The 20,491-nt window shown below is 39.5% G+C and overlaps 1 protein-coding gene across 1 annotated transcript in view; it reads left to right on the top strand.

Annotated features, from left to right (window-relative positions):
- ncana (neurocan a) overlaps positions 1-20,491 on the top strand; it is a 149,521-nt gene that overhangs the window by 91,587 nt on the left and 37,443 nt on the right. The window contains exons 8-9 of the mRNA XM_036556625.1: positions 1,014-1,949; positions 15,020-15,124. Of these exons, the coding sequence (XP_036412518.1) occupies positions 1,014-1,949; positions 15,020-15,124 (1,041 nt within the window). The remainder of the gene's footprint in view (positions 1-1,013; positions 1,950-15,019; positions 15,125-20,491) is intronic.

Raw genomic sequence — 20,491 nt, 5'->3', positions numbered from 1 at the left:
CAGTAAGCCATGACGTGTTCCTACATCCTGCTTAGACCATCTTGAATGTAAGTGATGGAGGACTGAAGCAGAGCCTTCGTATACCAGCGCTAGCAAGGTCTCTCCTACCTCATCTGCAGCCTTCATGTTGAGGCATGCCTAGTGTGTTTCCCCTGATCCAACTAATTAGCAAGTTAACATGCTCCTCCTGAGTTGAAGTGGAAAGTGGTTGGTCTAAAGCAGTGGTCACCAGCCCTGCTCCTGGAGATCTACCTTCCTGAAGACTTCAAATGCAACCCTAACTGACCCCTGATTCACCCAATTACTGCCTTCACAAGTCTTCGATTAGCGGAATAAAGCTTGTTAGATTTGAGTTGGAGGTGAAATCTGCAGGAAAGTAGATCTGCAGGAGGGTTGGTGGCCATAGGGATAAAGCATGAAAGATACCAGAAGTGAGGAGAAGTATTGTAAGTTGAAGTTTATGGAAAGGGTGAATTCCTAATGCTAATAGTATATATGGTACTGTACAGTAAGTCTATATCCTTTTTAATCCCTTTTTATAGGAGCCATAAACTGCAGTTTCCGCCTGCTTTGGAGGTCACTCTTGAACAATGCAATGTTTTCTTCAGTAACATTGATGGAAAATATTTTGAAGGAAATGTGTATAATTTACAGAACCAGATGCGAACTGGATTTTCCTTATTGTAGGTGATCAAGGAAGTCAACAAAAAGTGTTTTTGTTGTGTTTAAATGCTTTTTTTATTGTGGCAGACAATTTTTTTTAAAAAAGCTGCAGTTGTGCTATCGATTTTATCTTAACATGGCTGTCTTTGTGGAGAGCTGAATTGTTTTCATAGCAGGGGTTTCTCACTCCTCCCCTTTCACCCCTCATTGCTCACTAGCATCTCAACACAGACTCACAGCATTTCACACACAGAGAACCCACGTGTCTTAGTTAATTGATTGCACTGATTTATTTACAGGAGCTTCTATGGCTGTCTGACACTAATCACATATTGCTTGTGTCTCTGCAGGGCCAGTGTCCTGGTGGGGGCGGACATGGTTCACCAACCCTTCTTCAGCTAGTGATAAATCATCCATCCCTCCTGAACCCGAGACCGTGGCAGCCCCATCAGCAGTGCCATCAGTAATCCCATCAGAAGTTCCCTCAGCAGTTCCTTCAGAAGGTCAATCATCAACTCCAACAGCAATCCTTTCAGAAGTTCCATCAGCAACCCCATCAGTGGTACCATCAGCAGCCCCTTCAGCAGTCCCGGTAGTGGTCACTGGAGAAGGCCTTGGCTCGAGTGTGACTGTAGCCATAGGAGAATGGGCAGTTGTAACTGAGGTATTGCAGCAGGGAAGCATGACCACTGGCCTGTGGAATGAAGCTGATAGCAATCATGGGTCCTTATCAGTCCCACTGAGTGAGACACAAGAGGAGATGAGGAAAGTATCAGGGGTACCAGAGGACGACTCTGTGGAAGTCAAGGAAACAGAGGCAGAGGGCAGTTCCTGGGGAGAATTGGACCTCTCAGAAACTACCCCCAAAACCCCAGCAACAGAAACATTGACAACGGTCCCATCTAGCATTCCTACCAGTACGGAGGCCATTGTAGCAACCACTACACGAGTGGATGAAAGCACGGCTGTGGAGGCTCGTGGGGAGATCCAGTACAAACGCAAGAACAGACTCAGACGGCCAGGCCAGCGTAATCAGGAAACAACCACCACAGTGGTCATCTCCACACCGTCAACAGTGTCGGAGACAGAAGATAAAGCCCAGGCAACACCAAGCCCTCAAGTGCACACCTCAGCACCTACTTCTGTAGGAGAGACAAGAGGAGTGTCCCCAACAACTGTGGATCAGGTCCAGTTGTCAAGCTTTGGAACCTTGTTGCCTGGCAACCCAGAGAGTGGCCATGGCAATTCTGAGGTCATTTGGAGCAATGGTTCACACAGTTCTGAAGGTAAGTCTGGTCTCCCTCTCTTTCTCCCTGTCCATGCTTCCATTTGGACCTATTAGCAATGCACTACCTAGTCAATTTATCCATTCTTTAGCCCTCTTGCAAGTTCAGTGACTAAATGTTTAAGGTAGCAAGCAGACCTCAAAGAAGTCCATATCCACAAATATAGTAAATATTAAATCTTTCAATACTGGGCACCTCCACCAATACTGACAGCGCACCACCAGCACAGATTTGCTAAAGAACATCTTAGCAACATCACTATATTTGACCTACATTACATATGTGTTCTACGGTCACTTTTCAGAACATCTATTACTTGGGGGAGATCTTGGGTGCCAATAGCATTAATGAGGTTTTCACAACTAGTAGCTGTCAACTGGCACCACTTGAGCGCAGCTGGGCAAATGCATTGAAAAAAGGAAAATATCTGATCAGTCCCAGAGTAATTACTGCGGCTGAGGCAGCTCTTATGCAGCACTCTGTACAATGTAGTTTGAGCACTGAATATTATATGACGGAATATGGTGGCTCTCTAAGTGTCCATATGCAGACAAGAGCCCCTTAGTGTGCTAAATTAGCATGCGCTCAGAGCGGAGAGCTGTTAAGAACTCCACAGCACAGCCTGGTGAAGAGGGAAACTTCAGAGCAAACAAGAACACTCTTCATCAGTCCCATTAGACCCACACTAGCAGCGTTTTGGAGCTAATCGCCATCCTTCAAGCCCAAAATAGGGAATCTCTACATCTCCCAGGCTGGTTTGAGGTGCTACAACAACAAAGGACTTCAAGCACAACATGATTTGTTAAAAACTTCAAAGGCCATTAAGGCTATCAGGCTACAGTCCGTTAAGACTGCATATTCATTACTGCATGATAACTCTTGGGGTTATTGTGGTCCTGTTTTTTCTGTTTTGAATGCAAACTGACAGAGAGAAAGTTGAGCTATTATGTCTGTTTTGGAAAACTTTCTCTCTTACCTTTTTCGAATACATAAAAGAGATTGGATTTGGCTGAAATGCATCGAAGGCCACCAGGCTGTAGTATATACTCATTACAGCATGCTGACATTCTGTTAATTAGCTCATAGCTGGTTCTGAGGTTATTTTGCTGTTTTACTGATTGGGAGTCCAGACTGAAAGAGAAAAAGTTGGGCTTTTACCTTTGTTTTGATCTTGTCCTTTTTTAACCCATAAAAGAGTTAGCTAAACGTTAAATAACAGTAATGCTACCAGGCTGTAGTATATGATTATTACAGCATGCTAATTTTCAGTTAGTTAACTCCAACGTGCTTCTGGGGTTATTGTGGTCCTGTTTCTTCTGTTTCAGATGCAAATTGAAAGACAGAAAGTTGAGCTATTATCTCTATTTTGGAAAATTGTTACTCTCTTAGCTTTTTTGACTGCATTATAGAGATTGGTTTTAGGTAAATGTTAAACAGAAAAGGCCTCAAATGCAGCTAAAGCTACCAGGCTATAGTATATACTCATTACAGCATGCTAACTTTGTCAGTTCTCAGAGCTGGTTCTGGGGTTGTTGTTGTCCCATTTTACTGATTGGGAATCCAGGTTGAAAGTCTGTCTTACTGTCTCATCCGTTTTGAATCCCTGAAAGAGTGAGCTAAATGTTAAAGAGATAATACATCAAAGGCTAGTAATGCTACAAGGCTATAGTATATAAGTTACAGTATGCTAACTAAGTATGTAAGTATGTTAGTTAGCTCAGAGCTGGTTCTGGGGTTATTTTGGTCCTTTTTACTGATTGTGAATCCAGAGTGAAAGAGAAAAGGTTGGGTTATTATCTTTGTTTTGGAACCAAAGCCTCCATTCACAGTCTCACCCTTTTTTAAAGCCATACAAGAGTTTGACTTTGGCTAAATGTTAAATAGGAAATGCATCAAAGGCCAGTAATACCACTATGCTAATTACAGCATGCTAACATTTCTATTAGCTTGCTCAGAGCTGGTTCTGGGGTTACTGTGGTCCTGTCTCTCTGATTGGGAATCCAGATTAAAAGAAGGAAGACTATTACCTTCATTTTGAAACTGAACATTCATTTTAACTCTCTTTCCCTTTTTGAGTCCATAAAGAGTTGGGATTTGGCTAAATGTTTTAGTAGATCTGGTACAATGTTGTACCCTGTAACACATTTCAGCTATTGCTGCAGATGACATATGCATGAGCGCAGAGCTCCAGTAGGAGCATCAGCGCCTGTATCAGATATACACACAGCTGTGTGTGTTTTCTACTCCTTGTCCTCTCTGCCTTATCTCTTCCACTTTCATTTGGGAATGAATGATGATATGAGTACCATATCTGTATTGGCTACATAAAGCAATCACTGTATATGCTTGTAGTAATGATAGTAGTGTAGTTGATATGTAGTCAATTTTATGATGCATTAACTAATAATTAACCCCTGTACTGGAGGATACTTATACAAACCCACACAAAAACACATTTATTTTCCAATAGTTAAACTTAAGACAGGTTTCAGCAAGAATATAATAGTTATGTGTGATAATCCGCATATGAATTATGTATGCAAGTGCTCCAAAATGTGTGCAGATCTCCAAAATGATAACTTTACAGGAAAAGGAAAAAACCTACTTTACTTTTAATGTAAGTCAGTGGAACCAGACATTTTCCCAAGTCATTCTGGGCTGTTTCCTTTGGTCCATTCTTCATGAAAACAAAATGTAAAGGGAAACAGGTATGTTTCAAATTATGTCAAAAACTGAAAAACAACAAAAATGAAGATACGAGGTTTTCTTCCAAGAGCAGCGACATATATACACATATATGTATGTATATATATGTAATATATATATATATATATATATATATATATATATATATATATATATATCGAAAATCACTGCTACAGGAGACAGAAAATATGTATGTTACTTTTAATTATATTAATATAAGTAAACGTAACCAGATGTGTATTTTTTCCAAGTAATTTTGAGCTCTTTCTATTGACACAAGGTTTTGGTCCAACAGTTAGTTCCGGCCACACAAGCGCAAGCTGATTGGTTGAGAGGCGTTTTCCACAAACACAGTATCACTCCACTAAGGCGCCATTGCTAGGCAACGAGTTTATCAGCTGTAGGAGATGCTCAAGACATTTGAACGCAGAAGAAAACCTAAACAACATGGAATTAGCCAGAAATGAACCAAATACCACTTTCGCCAAACGTGTAGTCTCATCTTCAGAGTCTGACCAAATTGGACTGAGCCATAAAACTGCCGCAATAAAAAACAAAACAGCTGGCTCAGTGGTAATGACAGTTTTGGAATTTAATGTAAGGAGCTGGAGAATGAACTGCCGGCTGCCGACATAGCAACAAGCTGCTATATATATATATATATATATATATATATATTTATATATATATATATATATTATATATATATATATATATGTGTGTGTTTGTAGTATTTTGCTAAGCATGCTACAATATGTAGTTATACAATCACATTATGGTATTTTGTACATATCACTTTTCCTTCAATTCCTCTCCTCTTCAGTGCCAAAGACATTAATATCAGTGACTCTGGAAGGTTGTGCCATTATCAGTGAAGTGCTATCTGTGAGTTGTGGTAGGAGATAAACAGCTCAGCCACAAATCATCCTTTTCTATTTACTGATGATGAAATGATTAGTGCTTGGAGAGGAGTTTTGCTGGAGCCATCAGAGAAAATAGACATCAAAAGAGGGAGAGAGAGAAATCCAACATTTTCCACATGGGCAGAGAGATACAACACACACACACACTGTATCCTAGAGAGAGAGAAAGAGAGAAATTCTGCCCTCAGTGTCACAGTCATGATCAGAATCTAAAATGAGGCTTTACTGGCTGTTTGAGGGTCACACAAAGACATTCATTAAGGAAGAAAGGATTCCACCAAAGACTTCATAGTGCTGTCATCCAACTGTATCCTTCCATTTCTCCTTTCAGTCTCACTCACTCTTTGTTTCCCATCCTTTCACACATGCATATGCACACACATTCCATTTCACTACCCTTCAGTATCATACTTTCGGTCTTCTTCACTCTTGTCACTCTCAGCTCAACTCTCTACAGCTTTATTCACTTTCAGCTTGCAGAAGCCTTGGACTCCGTTTACATCTGGTGGTTCCATGCGTTTCAAGCACTTCAGAAGGTGGTCTGAGATGCATTTCATTATACAAGTGTAAACACATCTATATCCTCAAGCCAATTCAACAACAAAAAACCCTCCCAGTACTGTGATGGCGCCTCCCCCTGCAGTACTGCATGGGGGGTGTAAGGAAATGAATGACAACATGAAAAAAACATGATTTTCGAGGACGCAGGCAGGTTTTGAATAGAATAGGAAAAACGAGGAACAACACTGGCGGTTGGTTGTTGTAAATGAACAGATTGGCATATTACATACCTCACTGCAATCAGATTTCAATCAGACTGACACCAGACAAGTGTAAATGCATGTGGTTACATTTTTACCAGTTTACAATCCACATTAAACGACCAGGTGTAAACAGGGTCTAAATGTCTTCTAATGTCAAAATGTTTCTATGGTAAATTCAAAAGCTCAGCTACATCAGGTTTTCCTCCAGATATCACTGGATTCTCTGAATTATGAGGTTGTTAAAGAGTCTTTAAGAGTTTATTTGTATTTAGATTATTGCTACACGTAAATTAACACTTCTGCACGTTTAACTGACGTCACAACACTGGCATCTTCCCAAAATACCCCACACAAACCAGCAAGCCTTGCCAAATACGATGGTTACACAGCTGTGGCAGTAGTAGCTTACGTTTGAGTAGCTGGTGTTGGTTTATATACTATTGAAGTTTAATAGTAGACTTACTTTCATGCAGCATCATTTCAGTGCAGGAGTGTAAGTTTGCTTGGAGCGATGTTTGTATTTTACTATTTAACAACCTCGTAAATCTGAGGATTCAGTGACAATCAGGGGTTGCGCCATTCATTTTTCCCCAAAAAGAAGACCGTCTTAGACCCAGAGTTCCTTATATGGGCTTCCCACAGCCTACAAAATGACCCCTGACTTCAGAGATCTATTTTATATCACTTCCTGTGGTATCAGGGAACAAATACTTAAATAGTGATTTCAGTATTCAAATACAGGCCTATAGAACATTTACCCGAGAATCTAACACTACTCTCCATGTGTCTCGGCTGATTGATTTCCTTTTTCTTTTTTTTTTTGATGTTGCCCAAATCTGATATCTGATTCACAGGTGTGAAACTAAGAAAGGGTCTGATCCGATATTTTTTTTTTCAATATCACAGTTCACTGTTCATGCACGTTACTGTCAAAAAAGGGACAGCAAAACTTTTTCCTCTACTGTGTACAGTCTAACAGCACTTCCTCTACATAGAACACCCTTCTGCATACTTTAATGCACTACTACTGTTTATTTGTTGAATTTAGCATGTTAGAAAAAAATATATAAAATTTGGACTGTGCAAAAGTTATGATACGTTTTATATTTCATTTTTAGGTTATTCCAATATGTTAAACGTATTTAGTTTAAGCAAATAAATCACAGTTGTGCACTAATATTTGCTAAAAAAATGCCATATTTAAGTTTTTAAGTCCCTGTAGAGAATGTGTTAACTTATTTTCACTCAGCAAAAACATGTCATTTGACCTCTTGCATATGACTGTAAATGTAACTATATGAATAAATATGCCATAATGCAATAAAATTAGCAGTTTTGCATTTTATATACCTGTATAGAACAGATTTACAATGCAGTTTAAGCATTTCACTAAATATTTCAGGAGTAAGTTATTTTATAACTTTGTCATTTTTCATATCTTCTTAATGTAGAATTTATGATGATGCTTATTTAAATTGAGGAACAGAAGGAAAAATGTATCTCATATATGCACACAGCATCATTGCTGTTATTTTCTGCTGAATAATAAAATATTTCTGCTGAAAAAAATTTCTGCTGAAATTGTATATTTTAATGACGATTTATTGCATCTTAGATCATCATTGCGATATACAACAGCTTTGTATTTTATGTCATACATATTGTGCATATTTTTAAGCACATAGTGTGTGCAAAAAAGGTTGAATCCAGTTTCAGTAGTGCTTTCGTCTGGTAGTTTTATAAAGAGTGAAGCTGAAGGAGATCGAACTCACTCACTCTGACTTTTAATCAACCATAGCGACCCCCCTCTCTCTGCGGCAATGTTTATAGGGCCTGCCCTGACCTTGTGTGTTACATCACGTGTCAATCAATGCGCTCTGTCTGCTGGGTAGAGCCTCAGATGCTGGAATGGAGGAAGGAGCACACACACACACACACACACACACACACACACACACATTACCCATTGTGTCTCAGCTGCCTCTCAGCATTGTTCCTAATGGCTCATGGCGATGATGTCAGCTTCAGAGAGTCCAAAAATAAGCCATATATCTGTCGCCTGCATCCACCCCACTTCTTCGGTCAGCATGATTGAGCTGATTGCATGACAGTGTCAGGGTTTTGCCTGTAAGTGATCCGATTGGCAGAGCGATGGAACTTGCCAAGGAATTTAAAGAGACACTCCAGTCAAAATGAGAAATATAACCATCACTGCATCTGTAAACATGCTTACTCACACCCTAGAGCAGTGCCGCAGTAGCCTCTAGAGCAAGGCTGTTCTATAGGACTCAGAAAACACCCTTCTGATGATGTGTCTTGAAGGTTGGAGGAACTTTTGAAAAACTAAACCTGCTCTGAGGTGGATGTTTGGGTCAGGCTTTTATTTTATGTATTTATTTTTTTGGTAATACTTTATTTGGAGTGGTCCTTTGAAGATGATTAATAAACTCTTAACAGATTATCAGTAACACATCAACAACATATCAGTAAAGTAGCAGTTGTGAAGCATCTGAATACATTGAAGTAAATATCTTGTAGTTCTGTTGATACGTTAAGTAGATGTATTGGTAATATGTTATTTCCATTACACAAAACCTAACCTTGCCCAACCTTACCCAAAACCTAACCCTAACCTTGGCTCTAATCCTAAGCCTGTAGAACATTGGCTAGGCTAGCACTACTTCATGGCCTCTCTGGACGTCCATAGTTAAGGGATATAAGACTACAGAACTTGCATAACATGACAAATTACATATTAAACTCCAATTTTAGGCCAGAATTTCCCTTTAACATTCAATTCAATTCAACTGCTATAAATGAACTGAATCAATAATGCATGTTAAGGATGGTGGTAGTTCAATAACTATCACAAGTCATATTGTTATGATTTTCCGACCATATGTATCTGCAGCATTTAGGACCATGAATGCAGTCATACTACATAAACATGAACGATTCAAAACTAGGGATTTGATTGAGCATTCAAGTTACTGTTTAAGGTGCCATCATTCGAATACTGAAATCACTATTTGGGTATTCATTACAGTCTGTTTCGAGCAGTTTAACTCTGCCCATTCACATTGAAGTGATGCTGAGTGTTGTTCCTGCAGACAGTCTGCAGCAGAGTTACTGGAGTGGAAGATGTAAGAAACGATTTAATGTTGTACTGTTCATGGCTGTCAGGAAGCAAATGGATCACTCCAACCTTCCAAAGTGTCGAGACATCCAGAGTGGCTGAAGTTTATTTTCAGCAAACAGCCCTGAAGATTTTAGTCCCAGCTTAACAGTTTGTTCCAGATCTCAGCCTGGAGTGCTTTTAAACAAGCCATAATGCACTACAGCCAATCAGAGCAGAGGTCACCTACATATATCAATCTTAAATTTTGCAAGAACAATGAATACAAGAAACATGAAGAATATGGGCCCTTTAAGAACACTGCTGAAAACCTCTCACTTCTGTGTCCCTACTGGTGCCCTTAATTGATTTCCAACACTGTGTTCTGCTCTCGCCTCAGAAAGACAATTATCCAAGTAAACAAACCAAACGCCGGGATTATGGAAATCCGTAGCCACCGAATAATTGCAGCCGTGCCAGCGATCCGCGAGCCATTGCATAATGAAGATGCCAGGCTCATTAGCATATGTGGTGAAAGCGGCTAACGAGCCAATTAAGGCCGAGACCATCGCTGGCCACTTAAAGAACGGAGTGGCTGGTAATTAACGCCGTGAGGCAATTGGCCGAGAGAGAGCCATGCGAGGGGGCAGGAGGTGTGGAGAGAGAGTGATAGGTGGGTCGGGTTTCTCACATGGCTTTTTTTTTTTTTTTACTTTTTTCTGAGGCCCGCTCTCAGCGCAGTTACTATGACGACAGACCCTGAGTGCACTGAATGTGGTCAGGACAGTTTGTAAAGCTGAGCAAGAGAATTAGATAGAAATAGAGAGAAAAAGAGGGAGAGAGGGAGAAAAAGAGAGAGAGAGGGAGCGAGACAAACAATAAGGCACAGGAAAAGGAACAGACTAACAGTGAAAAAGAAAAAGAAAGACAGGAAGAAGGACAGACTGGAGGAGAGAGAGAGAGAAAGACAGGAGAAGAGGAACAGGGAGAGAAAAAAGAAAGACAGGAAGAAGGAGAGAGTAAGAGAAAGAAATAAAAGAGAAAGAAAGACAGGAAGTGGGACATAATAAGAGAAAGAAAGAGAAAGGGAAATGGAGAAAGAAAAACAGGAAGTGGGACAGATTAAAAGAGAAAAAAGACAAGAAAAAGGACAGATTAAAAGAGAGAAAGACAGGAAGAAGGACAGACTGCAGGGGGGGAGAGAGAGAGAAAGATAGGAGAAGAGGAACAGGGAGACAAAAAAGAAAGACAGAAGGGGAAGAAAGAAACAGGAAGAGGGACAGACTAAAAGAAAGAAAGCAAGAGAAAGAGAAAAAAGAGAAAGAAAAACAGGAAGAGGGCCAGATTAAAAGAGTGAAAGAGATCGAACCAGAGAAAAAAGAGACAAGAAGGACAGATTAAAAGAAAGAAAAAGATCAAAAGAGAGAAAAAAGAGAAGGGAAGAAAGAAAAGATTAAGAGAGACAGAGAGAGAAAGAGAGGAAGAAAGGATAAAAGGAGATAAAAGAGATAAAAGGAGAGAGACAGAAAGAGGGACAGAATAAGGAAAAGAAATAGAGCAAAAGTGAAAAAAGAGAAAAGAAGATGGATAGATAAAGAGAGAAAAAGGGGCAGGAAGAGGAACAGACTAAGAGAAAGAAAGAGAGAAAGAAAAAAGAGAAGTAAGGACAGATTAAACGAAAGAAAAAGATCAAAAGAGAGAAAAAAGAGAAGAGAAGAAGGACAGATTAAGAGAGAAAGGAGAAAGAGAGATAAAAGGAGAGAGACTGAAAGACGGACAGGCTAAGAGAGAAAAACAGAAAGGAGAGAGTAAAAAAGAAAGAAACATAAAGAAGAACAGACCAACAGAGAAAAAAGGAGGAAGAGAGAACATGACAAAGCAGAAAGAGACAGAAAGAGCAAGTGAAAGAATGTATTTTGTCTAGGGCATCTGAAATGCACAGAGATCTGAATCAACAAGTCTGCTGAAAAGGCCTGGCTCAGCTCACTGCATCACCTGCATTAGCTGACTGATTAGTGCCGCTTAGCCGAGCTACAGTATCCTTCAAAACCCTTAGCGGCTATTGAGATTCAAATGTAACAGAAGACGGATGATTCATCTGCCTATTTATACCTGTTAGCATATAGCACATGAATCAAAAGGAGCTAAAATCTGCAGCATTTGACTGGACAGTGGTTTGATCCAACTATGACATCAGTGTCAGCATTAAAATTGATACTTCATGTTTTGTGAGTTTCCATACCTGATAGAAAGAAAAGCCAGACTTATAACATAAGTTCACTGTGTCATTTAGCCCAAACTCATATTGGGCCACGCCAACCCTGCAAATATGACACTATGCAGACATTCATGCAACATTCTGCATAAAGTGGAATTTGATGCAATACTGATACCCTTCATAAGAAATATGCTAAAGGCCATCTCTTACTTTTACTTTACTTTTCTCCATTTTTATAGATAGCAGTACATCATAAAGTGCTTATTTGAGATTACTAAACAACTTGACTCGACTTTGAGTCGAGTGTATGATGATTTGAGACTCGTTTGGTAATATGAATGGTTTGGACAATGAGCAGCTAGCTTCTATTAACGTTATAGCCACATTAGCCTCATAACTCCAGCACAAAGCCAAAGACACAAAAAATGTTTTGGTTGCTTGACAATGCTTTGGGTAAAATTTTAGCGAAAATGTGAATTTTATTTTTAGTCCAACTGTGCTTTAAGAGCAGTGCTTTCTCTCTCATTATGCTAACCTGTATTAGCTGTATGTGCTGTCAACAGAACTGTACACATCAATAGAAGGTCAGTGAAGAGTAATCCCAGCAGGCAATCACAGTACGTGGAGCTCTCAGAGACAGACAGATAGATTTTCTCTGGTTCAGTGGCTCGGAAGCCGAAGCAGATTGTTTTGAAACAAGCGCTCGCTCTCTCTCTTTTTTTTGTCTCTTTTTTGTCTCTCTCAATAGGACATTGTATATCTGAGCGTCGCTGCAGTTCATGTTGTTCAGACAAGTTTGACACAATGCAGGTCAATGGCAGAGCACATCCAACAGGCAGAGACACATTAGAGCACACTGAGCGCTGAACCACAGCTCTGGAAGCCTATTACAAGCCTCAGTGAGCGCTGCTAGAACACAGCAGCTGGCTGACTCAGGTGTGTGCGAGAGGGAGAGAGGAACTGAAGCAGAGAAAAGGAAAGGCTGGTATTGAGATGGTGGGACAGGAAGGGTCAGAGGCTGCTTTTCTGCAGACAGCGGCCTACTTTGCCATTATATTGCTTTCTGTGGCATTTGTTGGATATTTTATCGGCTTTGTGGGGTTGTTTATACACAGTGGCTGGAAGGCTGCTACTGTACTATAGTTTTGAAGCACAGTTAAGCTGTGCTTGCCAAAAAACTTTGGCTTTTAGATATAGTTGGGGTCTGATTATAGACATGCCACCATATGTTTGTTGTATTTTCAGTGCATATTGCTGCTGTCCAAGAGAATCACCTCTCACCCCTCGCTGTAACAACCAAGCTGAAACCCATCGTAATTAAAATGAAGCCTCTGAGGCAAAGCCGTATGAAACTTGGTATGACAGCCATATGCTACCATTCGAAAGTTTGGAGACACTTGTTATATTAATACAAATATCAATTCAACAAGAATTGCGACATTGTATGAAATGCAAACAAAAACAGAAAAATAAGTTGTAAATCCACTTTGACCTGTATTTAAATGAAAACAGTACAACGACAAGATATTTCATGTTTTACTTTATCAGCTTCATTGTGTTTGTAAATATATGCTCATCTGAAATTGTGCAACACATCCCAAAAAATTGCAGGGGGGCAAAATTAGGATCGTTCCGAAACATTCAATCATCTTAAACAAGCGATGCAGCCGTGTTTGGGTATAAAAGGAGCATCTAGGATACATCTTGTCCTTTATGAACAAGAATGAGTCGAGGCTCGGTACTTTGCCAAACATTCATCAGCAAGTAATTCAGCAGTTTAAGAACAATGTTCTTCAATGAGCGATTGCAAGAAAGGTATTTTGCCCTCTGTGGTGCATAACATTATCAAAAGATTCCAAAAAATCTCTGTGTGTAAAGGGCAAGGCCGAAAATCACAACTGAATGACTGCGACCTTCGATCCCTCAGGTGGCACTGCATTAAAAACATGCTTTTGTGATGGATATCACTGTATGGGCTCTGGAAGAAAATCCACTGTCAATAAAGTTACAACTGTACTATGCACAGTGGAAGCCATATGTCACCAACATCAAGAAAGGCAACTGATTTGAAAGGCAACTGTGCTCCATCTTCTTTGTTCTCTGAGCCAAAGAAGAAAGGACCATCCAGACAGTTACCAGGGTAAAGTTCAAAGAAAGAGTCTGTCATGGTATTAGTGCCCATGGCATGGGTAACTTGCACATCTGCAGAGGAATCAGCGATGCTGAAAGATATGTCAGGGACATGCATACTTATTTCAGCATGACAGTGCCGAGCCATATGCAATCCTGCATATGTTACAACAGCATGACTGTGTAATCAGAGAGTGCTAAACTGGTCTGCCTGCAGTCCAGACGTGTCTCAAATTGCAGCATTATGAAGCGCAAAACACAACAGCGAAGGCCCCGTATGGTTCCGCAGCTGAAGACTTGGAAGAATGGAAAAATGGCAAAACTGTAACACAGTGGTAAACATGCTCCTGTTCCAGCTTTTTTGGGATGTGTTGCAGGCATAAAATGGAATGAGCATATTGCTGCTGTCAGAACAAAACCTTGTAGTTCCAAAATGACAACAGAAGAAGGAAAAAACATGCTTTACTTTTAATGTAAGTCAATGGAACCAGACATTTTTCCAAGTAATTTTGTTTGGTCCATTCATCATTAAATTAACATACAATGTAAAGGACAACAGGCATTTTCAAATTATGTCAAGAACTGAAAAATGGCAAAAATGCAGATATGAGGTTTTGTTCTGACAGCAGTGACATATTTATGAAAAAACGTCCATAAGGTAAAACATTAAAAATCATGTTTTCAATTTAATACAGGTCAAACAGAATTTACTAATAACTGCTTTCTGTTTTCTTAACATTTCACATACTGTCCCAACTTTTTTGTGATTGACGTTTGACATTTTGGTTATTTAATATAAACTCATTGGCCACTACATCCAAATGTTGTGAATATGACAACACAACCATAACCACAAGCCAGAGAAAGTGAAAATGCTGATCTTCTCAGTTAAAAAAACAGGATTCTATAAAAATTAGTCACGATTTAAACTGCAGTCATGATGCTGGTCAAAAAAATTGCAATTAGATATTTTCCCCAGTAATTCAGCCCACAGTAGCATATGCTATAAGATCAACTCTTCTCTCCCTGTGGTTATAAATATGGTAATGGCCGGTGTGTGTTTGGAGTCCTGTCGCAGCGTGAAGGCATGAGTGAGTTCCGTACCACGGGTCACGTCTGTGTGTGCCTGCCAGCTTTCTAATGAGCGACAGATTGTGACAGAGCTTTCTGGGAGCCACTACAGTTAATGACCTGTGTGTGTTTTTGCTCCACAGCCGCAGACAGATGCAGTTGTTTGCATGGTGGGACGTGTCTACCGGATGGAGAAGGCTTCCGCTGCTTCTGCCCACAGGGCTACACGGGAGAGAGCTGTGAGATTGGTGAGTTTCTGCATTCAGCTGTAAACATCCTACACAACACATATACACCATACACACACACACTGCAGCCACAGCTGTAAACATGCTCTGTGTACATTATATGTTGGCTTCATTTCTTGTTTCATAACATGCATGTTCCACACTATACAGTATCCTGTATGCTATGCTATGATATGTATAGTATGTACCAGGGCTGAAAGTGATTAACCATTAACCAATAAGTAAACAATGGTTTGACCAGTGTTATCAGTTACAAAAACATTTAATTTAATTTCCTTTCTGATAAACATGAGTTCCTGTCTGAATATGCGGGTTTAGCATTCATATTGAGGAAAATTCTTTAAATTGTATGCAAGGCACAGTAGGTGACTGGATCCACTAGGTAGGCTGAGAGGCCTAAGAAAAAATGACACATGCAGCTAAAAATAGTGATGTTTACAGTGATGTATCATATCAAAAGCAAAGATAAAAGACAACAGTTTGGTCCATGTTCTCCAAGAAAAATGTGATGCATGTTGGTGTGAGGAAATCACACACTGGGGTGTAAATCATAGAAAAGAACCTGGTGTATGGTGGTGACCTTCGAGAGCTACTGAGATACACTGAGCCAAAGCCGCCCTGGTCCTGTCATTTATTTTTGTTTAACTTGTTGTAATGAGACATAACTTCAGCTTTTTAGTCATATCATCATGAACACATTATAGTTGTCAACCTCTTAGTTTAAACAAAACCACGTTCTTATGTAGAGTGTATTTAACACTGTACTGGGCCATTTACGTCATATACATATGCTTATGCCTGGCCCCACTTATCAGTACTACGATCTACCTTCCATACAAGGGGAACATATCTCAATGCATTAATACAGAATTCAGTTAATGTGTGCACATTTAAGTTTGCATATCACATTATTTTACAATTGCTTTGAATCAGACTGCAGAACTGGAACTATCAGTTTTGTAATTGATATTTTGATGGCTTGCCAGTTACTAATAACGGTTGGTTATTGGTCAAAAGAATTTGCTGTAATTTTTGCAACCCTACTGCATACTGTAGTATGCAATACTACATATGAGTCACATACTACAGGATGACATGTGTATTGTACATGCTGCAGTATGCAATATATATGTGTGTAATATGCATGTTATATTCTATAGCAGGGGTCGGCAACCCAAATGTTAAGAAGAGCTGTTTTGTCCTTTTAATAATTTAGGACCATTTATTGTTAAAACTGTGTCAGAACGATCAGCAGAGATTTATTTTACTGCAAAGGAAGATTATTTTATTTTTACCTAAAAATCTAATTTTGCTGTGGAGCTGCAGCAGGGTGGTAAAAGAGCCACATGTTGCTGGCCCCTGCACTATAGTAAGAAATGTTTGTTATATAATACAGTAGGCAGTGTTTATGTGTGCAATGTATATGTTACATACCACAGTATGTGACTTTACATACTCCAACATTAACATGTGTATGTTACAGACTATAATATGCAGTGATCATGCATACAGTGTATCACTGTGTCAGAGAAATCCAAATAATCCTCCCTAATAGTTTCTGGTGAGCAGTGGTTTTTTGGTCAGAAACTAACCATTAATGAATGGGCAGCTGACAAATTGTACCGGACAACAGACGGGATAAGCAACTGTGAATGTACATACTACATAATAAACTTGCGCCTACACTGACAAAAATGATTCATTAAATTGGCATAAATGTAATATATTACTTATGGTGCATAATTATTGACAAAACTGAACTAACAAGTTTACAGACAATGTTACATTGATGTAATACAGGGAATATACATGTAAACAGTGCATCATTTTTTAGAGAACATGCTGCATTCACATTACATTCTATAATGTATATTTCATAGTGAATTCACATGTTGTGCTACATAGTGCACCACACCATACAGTCTACACAATGCAGTACTTTTCAGTTCCTCCCCAAGAACAGAACACAGTATAAACATCTTCATCGGGTTCTAACTCTTTTACACCCGGCAGTTCCGTCATGGAAAGGCTGCTGTATTTGAAGGCTCTGCCTTTTGGAGAGTTGTCTGAGCTTTCAGTGGCCTCTTTGCTGCAGTTATTTACAACTCCGTCTGAGTCTCTGTGCCATCAGGAATAAATCAGACTGCGTTTGTCTGGCAGATACTGAACACTCTCCTCCTTCACTTCAGCGAACGTGCTGCATTGAAATGATGGGCGATGCAATTTACTGTGCTCTACCTCTCGAGAAACAGCATTTGTTAAAGAAATCTGTGCAAGTCTGTCCTTTGGCATCTGTCTGCTGGGAAGTGCATTCATAACAGTGTCTTTTGCAGTTAACTCAAAGCTGTGTAAATGTACACACTGAGTCATTGTGAGCTGTGGCAGGTCAGGAGGCGTTTCAGTAAGGCATTTTCAGGCCGCTTGCCCCCAGGATTTTCGGTACGTTTGGCCAGGAGCATTCCAGAGAACTGATCCATGCTTGTCCTGAAAATGATGGTCTGTGATTCGCTTCACAAATCACAGTCATAGCCGGATTAACCGTAAACACTGTATAGGCTCCAGCCGAGGGCCTCACAAGCACAAGGATCCTGTCATTAGTGGGTTAAAAAAAGAAGTTAAAATCTTGACCTACATTTCATGAGCTCAAATATGTTCATTTTGTATTAGGGTATATTTTTTGTTTATGCAGAATTCCCAACTTTTGCACTTTTGGGTTTTTCCTTAAGCTCTAAACTGAAATCTCACAGCAGTGAAAGGTCAACTGACTTACATGCTCGGAATAAGGATGCACTGAAATTTTGGCCACCAAAACACTGCTCCCAAAAATGGCACTTGCGGCAAAAAAGGTAGCCAAAAAAAAGACCTCAAAACATTAAAGGGGTTTACAATGAAGTGTCACTTAACAAATCATTTTAATGGTAATGAAAACAAGAAACAGTGTTTAAAAACGCTGTACCTTTCACTGTCCTTCACTGGTCAGTGCAGACACATTTGAACAGTTTGAGCATCAGCAAAGTCTCTGTGAACAAGCTGGGTGGTGCCAGCATGTTGGCTCTTTTCTCAGCTCCAGTATCTCACTCCAGTCTCACTCAAGCCACCACAAAATCTCACTCCAGCCACCTGAAAATCCTACTCCAATCTCACTCCAGCCACCTGAAAATTTCAGTCCAGTCTCAAACCAGCCACCTGAAAACCTCACCCCAGTTTTACACCAATCAACTGAATATCTCACTCCAGTCTCAAACCAGCCATCTGAAAATCTCACTCTAGTCTCACTCCAGCCACCTGAAAATCTCACTTCAGTCTCACTCCAGCCACCTGAAAATCTCTTTCCAGCCACCTGAAAATCCCACACAAGTCTCACTCCAGCCACCTGAAAATCCCACTCCACTCTCACTCCAGCCACCTGAAAATCCCATTCCAGTCTCACTCCAGCCACCTGAAAATCCTACTCCAGTCTCACTTCAGCCACCTGAAAATCCCACTCCAGTCACCTCACCACAGTTGGCAACTCTATATGCTATCATAATCTTTTATATAGCACATATAAATTGCCTCAAAGTGTTTTATAGCCTAGTGCCAGAAAATGGCTTAATCAGGCCCTGTACACAGTGTGTGTAAAAGCTATCTGCTCCTAGTGCGGCGTGTCACATAGCGTGATTGGTTCATTTTGTCAGGTTAGTTCCCGTTTCAAGTTTTGTAATGGTGAAAAAAAGATGTGGAAAATGATGTGCATGTTTGCACTGAGAGTTTCGCAAAAAATATGCACATCTCATGCTGTCCTACATTCCTGCAAGAGGACATGCCACAAATCCAGTAACTGCTGTTTGAATATCAGTAACCTACTGAATGATAATAATGGTACAGTCGTGTGCCAAAGCACCCCTGGTCAAATGACATGCTTTGTCGATTTCCAGAGTGAAAATATGTTCAGGTCATCTTCAGAGAACACACAGCACAATTTAATGCATAATTACTGTTTATTCACTGAATGTAACATATTAGAAAAACTAAAACATAAAATGTTTGTGCAAAAGTTATGGCACATTAAATATGTTATGAATTATTTCTTTTTCGAGATGTTGAACTCGAACAAATAGAACTTGTACAATAAAATGTATAGGAAATGCCTTATTTAAGGTAAGTTATAATTATTTGTTCCTTGTAGAGAATGTTTTCACCTATTTTCACTTCAATAAAACCTAATTTGACTGGGTATGTTCAAAAAATTTGCACGACTTTATGAGACCGTTGTCAGCTGCCATCCATTTTGCAAAAACGTCTGCACAAATGTGACAAGTCTCCTGTGTGGAAAACAAACCTGCAATCAAACCTGTTCTTGACTGAACCTCTGCAGTGAATATCATTCCTCAATCAACTCATATTCCATCTTACGGCAAGCAAAATGGAATGACGTAATCTACGGAAATATTTCACACAAAATGATGACCAGTAATTATATTAAACAATAAACAAATATTAAACCCCACACATTTTCCTTTTTAATTCATAACAATATAAAAATCATATTTTGATCCTGTTCATTTAAAAGTGTAGATATTTGAATAATAAATGGTTAAAACATCTGTCGCCAGTTTCAGTCAAGCCCTGAAAACACGTTTGGTAAAAGTAGCCTCTGGGTCATTGTTAACAAATTCATATAGAAAATGAGCAGGACATACCCCAGCTGCAGCAAGGACAAGGGTCAATACCCAGGGCATTACTGAGGTCAGAGGTCAAGTAGTCCATCATGGGAGAGACACAGAGATGGGCGTGGTGAGGTCAAGGGGTCAGAGTAGGCTATTGTCCCTGTTTCTCTCGTTCTGCGCACTTTTATTCTTTAATTCTTTGCAATCAATCTTAATGTTCTGACTCCTTTTGTTAAGCTGTGTACATCAAGGTCAGTTTTAGGATTAGAGAACAATTCAATTTGCGATTATGTTGTAAGTAGCAAGATGCTTTAACGTCTTAAACGGCAGGCTTATTAATCACTTATCAATATTACAGCATAACTACTATTAAGTATTTGGTGACTACTAAGAAATGAATATGAAAGTTATGAAGTTATGAGAGTAAGGAACAGAAATACACCCTTGCAGCCCAAATAAGACTCTGGATCAAAGCCATTTTTCTCCATGAAAAAAATAAATGAACATCAACAATCAACCTCATCACACTTTGTGGTAAACAAAAATAATATAATATACACAACTATTCAAAATAATCTGTTTTCAGTAGTCTAAAACCAAACAGTCAGGTCCATAAATATTTGGATGTCAACAAAGTTATTGTTTATTTATTTGTCTACTATAGCATGCTGAAATTAAATAATGTGTATGAGCCCAGAGTGATGACTTTCAGCTTTAA

Source organism: Colossoma macropomum, unplaced genomic scaffold (assembly GCF_904425465.1).
Source record: "Colossoma macropomum unplaced genomic scaffold, Colossoma_macropomum, whole genome shotgun sequence".
NCBI classification, from domain to species: domain Eukaryota; kingdom Metazoa; phylum Chordata; class Actinopteri; order Characiformes; family Serrasalmidae; genus Colossoma; species Colossoma macropomum.
Note: the sequence above shows the minus strand (reverse complement) of the source record. Positions and strands in the feature narration are given on the sequence as shown.